The sequence below is a fragment of the Mangifera indica genome, chromosome 1, assembly GCF_011075055.1.
Source record: "Mangifera indica cultivar Alphonso chromosome 1, CATAS_Mindica_2.1, whole genome shotgun sequence".
Lineage (NCBI taxonomy): Eukaryota > Viridiplantae > Streptophyta > Magnoliopsida > Sapindales > Anacardiaceae > Mangifera > Mangifera indica.
In genome coordinates this window covers 4,933,635-4,942,136 of record NC_058137.1, presented here as the reverse complement: position 1 = coordinate 4,942,136, position 8,502 = coordinate 4,933,635, and the positions used below count along the sequence as shown (strand labels likewise).

Below are 8,502 nucleotides of genomic sequence, written 5' to 3'. Positions count from 1 at the left end.
AAAATATGGACTTGAACTCTGAAATATAATCAGAATTACAGTTTTAAATACTAATAATATTTTGAATACCAATTACAAAACTAAAAGTTTTTTAAATACGAACCTAAAGTTTTTAAAAATTAATCCCAATATTTTTCCTACAAAATTAGTTGTTTGTAAATATGAGATAATATTTGAACTTAAAGTTTCAAAATTAACTCATATATATTGTCTACAAAATTAGAAGTTTTACAAATATGACAATATTTGAACCTAAAGTTCCTAAAATTGGACGGATAATATTAAATATATTTTTTACATGATTCTCCACCTATAATTGATGAGCCTTGAGAAAGTGATTAAATAATATGTCTTAAAATGATAAAATCCAAGAGCACTATTTCACCAGCGTCACATTCTCGAAGAATTGCAAACCAAATATATGGATATAATAATAAATCTACTAAATTCGTGAAGAAATTTAAAAGATAAATTTGAATATCAAATTTAATAATTCTCTCAATGGCTCTGTAATTTAGTACAATTTTGCGATGTTCAAAATTTTTTCTTGATTGTGATAATGTGGAAGAAAAAATATTCTCAACATTTTTTTATAATAATATGCTTCTGTAGTAATAATATCGAGAAAATAAATTCTAAATTAATATTTTCTCGTTAATGAAAACCATTAAACTCGCCCCACAAACATTGCATTGTTCTCTGAAGTGAACACAACTACCAGAAGTAGTTATCATAGGTGTGAGTAAGATCATAGATGAAAAAAATTTTGATTCAAAGATAGTTATAACAAAAAATCTTAGTCATACCATCAAAAGTGGATTAAGACTGAAATAAAATAAAGAATAACGCAAAGTAAACCACAAAACAATAGAAATGGTCGTAAATATCATTGATTATATACTTATAGTATACACAAATACTAGGTGGATCTATATTAAACATCTATAAAAATTAAATTTTTGATAATTTAGATTTTGTCAATTTAATGAATCTTAATGTTTTAAAACTTCTTTCAAAAATAAAAATATGGGTCACCTAAATAGTGACATGAATGTCCTAGATTTTTATAATTAAAATCCATCATATATAATTATTTTAGAGTCATGAATATTATTTTATATTTTATTATCTTATTCTCATTCTTTTTAATATTTTATATACATTATGATTAATGTATTTTTTAAATAAAATGATATGGACTCCAAAATTGAAACATTGACTTTAAAAGCTGATGATGGAGACATGTATTTGGTGGATAGTGCAACAATGCACACAATTTTCAAGGAAATGAAATTTTTTTTAACTTTAGCACAAATTGAAAAAAAGTAAATACTATATTAAGATCAATAAATTTAATTGAAGGGTCTAAAAGAATCACAATTTTGTTAAAAAATGAGACCAAATTAAACATTAATGATATATTATATTTAAGTAGATATAGAAGAAATTTACTTAATTTTTAAGATATAAGAAATAATGATTATCATATTAAAATCATCAATGAAATGGAGCAGAATTTATCTGTATAATTTCGAAAAAAGGCTTATACTAGAAAAATTATCCATTTTATCATCTAGACTGTATTATACAATTATAAAAAACAATTAAAACCTATGTAATATTGAACTAAAAGTTTTCTGATCTAAAAGTCTTTATGTTTTGACATGACCGTCTAAGTCACCTAAAATCTATAATGATGTCAAAAATTATTAAAAAGTCACATGGACATACATTAAAGAATCGTAAAATTTTATCATCCAGTAAAAATTTTTGTACCATCTATACACAAGGCGAATTGGTAATTGGACCATCTCCCCCCAAAATTAGAGTTGATCCTCATTATTCCTACAAATGATTCAAGGGGTTATATATGAACCAATTTATCCATCAAGTGGATCATTTCATCATTTTATGCTCTTAATTGATGCATCTGTACATGGTCTCATGTTTATTTATTACCAATTCGAAATATTGCATTTGTTAAACTATTAACTCAAATTATCAAATTAAAGATGTATTTCGTAGATTATTCGATCAAGTCAATACGACTAGATAATGCTAGTGAATTGACATATAAGATATTAGATGATTATGTTGAACATTCAGTCCTACATATCCACACTTAAAATGGATTAGTTGAGTCTCTTATCAAAAGATTTCAGATAATTACACGTACTTTATTACTAAAAACTCAATTACCAATTTCTATGTGGGGACATGCTATATTACATGTTACAATATAAATTCGTTTGCGACCTTCCTTTTATCATCAATATTCTCTCCAATAATTGATTCTTGGTCACCAACCTAATATATCTCATTTGAAGATATTTGGTTGTGTTATATATGTCTCTATTGAGTCTCCTCAACACATAAAAATGAGATCCTAACATCATTTGAAAATTTATATTAGATATAATTTACCATTCATTATCAAGTATCTAGAACCATTAACAAGTGATATTTTTACTGCACGATTTACAGATTATTACTTTGATGAGACAATATTTCCACCTCCTAAAGTTAGGCATGAACTAACTTGATATGTATCCATTATGTCTCATCTAGATCTTCACACATCTCAAAGTAAAACTAAAGTATAGAAGATAGTGCGTTTACAAATTATTGTCAATCAAATATTTGATGCATTTATAGATACGATAAAAGTGACAAAAACACATGTACCAGTTGCCAATCCATTAACAAGATTTAATGTGACTATTAAACAATCCATTCGAGTCTTGATTGATCAATCTATTATATGTTAGAAGCATGATAGACCTATTAGATAGAAAGACATTTTTCCTTGAAAAAGAAAGACAAATAATCAAACAGATATCAATCATGATGATCCTAAAATAAATAAAAAATTCACACTTTCTAATATTTCTCTAGAGAAGGTTATGATCCTTGAAAAGACTCAAACCCCTGAAGTGGCATAAAATGGTACAAAATCTTTAAGAACAGGAAATAAAAATATTGAAATATCTTTAAATTATACTTATACAAGAGAGATGTGAAATCGTGAAATGGTTAAATTGATGATATATTCTCATTTGCAGTAGTTACTAAAATTATAAATGATGATGATTTAAAACCGTATATTATAACTGAGTATAGATAAATACATGATTGATCTATATAAAAAGAAATAATTCGAACAGAATTAAATTATTTAGCAAAACGTCAAGGGTTTAGGATTTTAGTCTTATGGTAAATTTTTCCACCACGTGAGAGACTTTAGCTGAAAAGTTAACATGAACACATCAAATGCCTTGGAAATTAACTTTAGAAAATGGCCATTTTTTTCACCACGTGAGAGACTTTAGCCAAAAAGATAATGTGAACACATCAAATGCCTTGGAAATTAACTTTAGAAAATGGCCATTTTTTTTAACTGGAGGGGCGACAATAATTTGTATAAATACTTCCCCTCCTCTCTTCATTTGTAAGAAATATATACATAGATTGATTCCCTCTGCAGGCTTTCATCTTTCCTTAATATTTTTTTTAATTCTTTTTCCAAATATATAAAATTTATAACAGTCATTAATTTTTTCCCAGCAGATATTCAGATGAATACTTAATTTCAGTACCACTAATGATGTCACCGTATAATCTAATGTTACTTTCAATTTAAAATCTTCCCAAACCTAATTGTGTTAATGCATAGTTTTATTATATCTACATATTTTGAATACATAAAATAAATATATAAATAATATATTATTATATAATTATATATTATTTCATCTTTAATTTATAATTATTTAATCACATTATAATACAACATACGTGTATTTATTTTATGTGTTCAAACTATATGCATATAATTTTATTAAAAAAATAAAAACATAAATTTTTTATTTATTTACAAATTCAATCTTTACCCTTTAACTCTTTCTAACCATTTACCTTTTAACTTTTCTTTGATAAATAAAACTATTATAAATTTAAAGGAAAAACCCTGATTGCCATCAAGAAATCCCTCCCCCAACTTCGTTGCTAATTTAGTGGCTGTTTTGTTTGCAATTGTGGTGGTTGTCTGATATTCAATGGCTTTGGAGATGGTAGCTTGGGCCCTGTTACTTGTAATTTAAATCTAGGCCAGAGAACTTATTCCCACCCAGAGATGGCTCTAATTACAAATTTTTATCCTTTAACATTAAAAAACTTTTTTACTTATTTATGTACTATTAAGTCTATTAGTTTTAAGGGTATGGTCATCATTTTATCTATAATATTAAAAATAAATTAAATTTTATCTCATTTTCTTTCATAAACCATATAAAATAACAATTTTTCTGTCATACCAAGGTTTAAAAACTATCATTTTTCTCCCTAGGGTTTACTCTTCAATCTCCTATGAAACTCTTCCTCTTCTTGACTTGAATTGCTAGCTAGAGGGAGAGATTGTCAGAAGGAGAGGCTGCCGAAAATGGTGATAGAGGAGTGATTGAAGATTGAAGAGTAAACTTTAAGGGGCAACATGTTGTTTTTTAAAACATTGGCTTGGGAAAAAATGGTTACATTTTAGGGTTTTAAGAGAAAGAAGAGATAAAATTTTAAAACTAACAAATTTGATTAACTTTAACTATTTATGGATAGATAAAAAAGTTTTTCAAAATTAAAAAGTAAAAACTTAGGGAATAAACAATATTTCGGTGGGAGTAAGTCCTTTGGCTAAAATCTGTCAAAATTTTTTATTTTACAGATGCTTCTTTTATTTTTCGCTAATAGGTGCCCATTTTAGTAATTTCAAATTTACTTTATATTTTAAATTGTGAAAATTAATAATTGAGATTAAAAAATATATTAGCTGAGTCTTGAGATAGAATTCTAAATTCTTAACGATATTCAAATTTATTTACTGGTAGAATAATGAAATATCTTATATTTTAAAAATTTATAAAAAAAAAAAAAAAGTGCTGTTAGAATGTTAGATCATTTTTAAAAAGGTAATATTGTGTGCATAAATTTTAAATAAATAATTTAAGTGTACAATAAATATTATATTAATATATAATTTAATTTTTATTTTATTTTTATTTAAAATAATTTAATTATATAATAATATATTAAATCATATATTTAAAACTTTAGACCTTTTTCATCCACTCCAAAATTTCTTTCTCTGTGTATACTTTTTCCCAGAATATACGCTTTCTTATTCATTTTAGAAATCAGAGCTGTGCACGCCACCACGCATTTTGATATCCATTCCATTGTCACTATTCAAAGGCCAAAGGACTATTCTCCACCCAAGTCTTAGTTTATTTTCGAAAAGAAAATTTCAAAATTTAATAATAAAATAATAATTTTATTTTTATATTTAATAAAAATTAATTTATAAATAAATATTTAAGTTTTTGAAACATCGTAAATATGTTTTTTTTTAGAATAGACTCTATAACTTGGAGGAAAAATAGTTCTTTGGCACTATCCAAAATAAACTTCCATGGATCGATCCTCATCATACATTCTAAAAAGACTCACGTGGTTTTAGGCAATCACATAATTAAACCCAGTTCAGTATTATTTAAATATGGCAACTAATCATGCTTCTCATATAGTTTCGATATTGAATGTGGCAGCCGTATTTTCTTGAGACCAACCCATCTACCTACACTCATTTTTTTTGGGATTTCTTCTGCACTTTATTGAGTGGGAAACCAACTGAAGATTTACCTTTAATCAGTATTAGATTATTTCTATTAACAAGGGCTTTTGATTGGCTTCAGATGGAGGGGACCAGGAATAATCCTCGGTGGTTTCTTTGTTCTCAAGGGAATGAAATGGAGAGAGCATCATCATGAGTCAAATGCTTCCATACAGTCTGCAATTCCAGTTTCTGGTAATAAAATATAAGTAAACCTGTTTGTTTATTAATAAACAACAATTAAACTATTCATATACATTTTGAGTATACAAAATATATATAAATAATGTGAGATATATCAAATAAATCAATAGTTTAATTTTAAAATATTATCTGAGAGATTTAAACGTTTACTCTCCTTCTATGAGATCTGTGATTCAAATGAAATAAATTATTGGATTTTGAAGACCAGCATGAAATAAGTTAGGTATAATTTGACCAAGTATATCTCTTAAATTTTGCAACTTAAGAATCCTAGGAATTCACATACCGAAGTTAAAAAGGTTTCCTTGGTTTTACTCTAGCCAATGGGTGTATTATGTCAGGTGAGCGATGAATAAATAATTACCCCAACTATAAGCAAAGTTCTATATATAATCCTCTGTGTTGTAGCTCCTGCAGCAACAGACTGTTCTCATCTCTTTTGTTGACCTTAAATTACCCCACAAACACAGCCATTCTAAATTTCTGATTCTCTCCCCCATGGAATCACAACACAAAAAGATAATCAATATACGAAGGATGCCCCTAGAAAGAACTTGTTTTACCCCTTTTTGTTTTTTCTGCGCTATGAATGCGACAGTTCCATCTCTTAGAAGAGCCAAAGTCGTCCAATGTTTCAAACAAATGCCTCTCACAGATGACGAACAACATGTTTTGGTCTTAAGTGGCCTCTTCAATATCGCCCTCAATCAACCTGACGATCCAGAGTTTCCATCCCTTGGCATATTCAAATGCATGGCGAAGCTTATCCTGAGAGGCATAAATGACAGAGAGTGGCTTCTTAGAGATCAGAATGTTTATATTCCATACTATGCAGCGCATATTATCGGTTCATATACCATGAACAAGGCTCATTTCGCTGAAAAAGCGATTAAAGCAGGTGTAGTTTTGCCATTAATGGAGCTCTTGAGAGGAAAGATCAGTTGGGTGGAGCAACGAGTCGCAGTTCGTGCGCTGGTTCACCTTGCCAGCCATGAAAAAACCTTTGAAGCTGTTGCTTTGCATGAAGTAGAGATCATAGAATTGGCTAAAGAAATAGCTTGCAATTGCTTTCAAGTGGTCTACGAAAAGTTTCTCAGACTGAAAGAGAAGAAAAGAGAGAGGTATCACTGTGATTTGCTGACAAAAGGGCTTGGAGGGTTGGAGTTAGAAAACAGAAAGGCTGAAGAATGGGCTAGTCAACTTCAATGTTGGTGTCTTCATCTCTTGAATTGTTTTGCATTGAAAGAAAGGTCTCTCAATCTCATCTGCAGTAAAGAGTTCTTGAAAATCGTGTGTAACATGTGGGGCGGTTTAGCTAATCATACTTCACCTGCGGGCATTGGGCTGATAAGAACACTTTGTCACACCCAAAAAGGAAGAGAAAGTGTAGCCAGTTCGAAAAAAGTTATAGAGAATCTTTGCAATGTGTCAAGATCTTCAGATGATTGGCAGTACCTCGCCATTGATTCTCTTTTGCTGCTTCTCAAAGACCCAGTGACAAGATACCAAGTTATAGACACTGCAGCTTTGTTTCTTGTTGATCTGGTTGAACTTAAAACCCTCATAAATGGACAAAGACTTGGGCAAGCAATCACACAGACAATCTTACAAGATTACCATAAAATCAAATATGGTAACTTGAAGTTAAACAGCAAGAAAGCTGAAAGAGCAGTGGAGGAAGTTTGGGATTTGAAGGTGGAAAGAAGAAAGAAGGAGAAGCTCATGTCGGAAGAAGAGTTGAAAGAGAAACAACTTTTAGTGGGCATGTTGAAACAAGAAGGCAACAAGGAGTTTTGGTCTGGGTGCATTGAAAAGGCTGTGAAAAAGTACACAGAGGCTTTGGATTCATGCACAGTAGTAAAAATGAGAAAAGAGAGGATTGTTCTTTACAGCAATAGAGCTCAGTGTCATTTGTTGCTAAGAAAGGCAGAAGCCGCCATTAGTGACACAACAAGAGCAATATGTTTATCCAGAAGGGTGAGGTCTCAGAGGAAGAGTTTGTGGAGAAGATCACAGGCCTACGATATGAAAGGATTGAGCAAAGAGAGCTTGATGGATTGCTTGAAGTTCATCAGTAGTCGCATGCAATCTAAACATCGCAGTTCCAAGAGTCTCAAGATCCCGTACTACGCGGCACTTATGGTCAACAAGCAGATGAATGCCACGTGTCCTTTCAGCGGTGCCAAATTTATGATGTATAATAGACAGAAAGAGAAAGTAGAACAATCCAACGGACAAGAGCCAGACCAGGACGAGGTCAAAAAGAGTGCTAAAGGTAAGTCCAAATTTTAGTTCGAGTTAATAGAGTTTTGTCAAATTCAAAGGCTCTGGTAAAGTACATTGACGGAGGATTCCTATGAAGGTTTGCCCGCCATTCTTACAATAGAAGAATTGTTGAATGAGAATGGATGGAAAAGAAGAAAGCCCCAAAGGACAGGAAGACGAAGTTAAAAGGGTATTAGAGTGGCTAAGGCACAAAAATTACAATAAAATTCAGTGTAAGGGCATAAATTTCAATTCAATCAATAAAATGATAGTTCCTATTAAATAATTTTAAAATAAAAATAAAATAATATATAATTATGTATTTAAACTTAAAATTTTAGAACACGAAATATAATAATACTGTTTAAATGTAA

General features: G+C 29.6%; 1 protein-coding gene across 1 annotated transcript; it reads left to right on the top strand.

Annotated features, from left to right (window-relative positions):
• The first annotated feature begins 6,329 nt into the window (after nt 1–6,329).
• Nucleotides 6,330–8,360, top strand: LOC123192786. Its single transcript, XM_044605452.1, has one exon. The coding sequence runs from the start codon at nt 6,362–6,364 to the stop codon at nt 8,153–8,155; it is 1,794 nt and encodes a 597-aa protein (XP_044461387.1). The 5' UTR covers nt 6,330–6,361; the 3' UTR covers nt 8,156–8,360.
• The last annotated feature ends 142 nt before the right edge of the window (nt 8,361–8,502 follow it).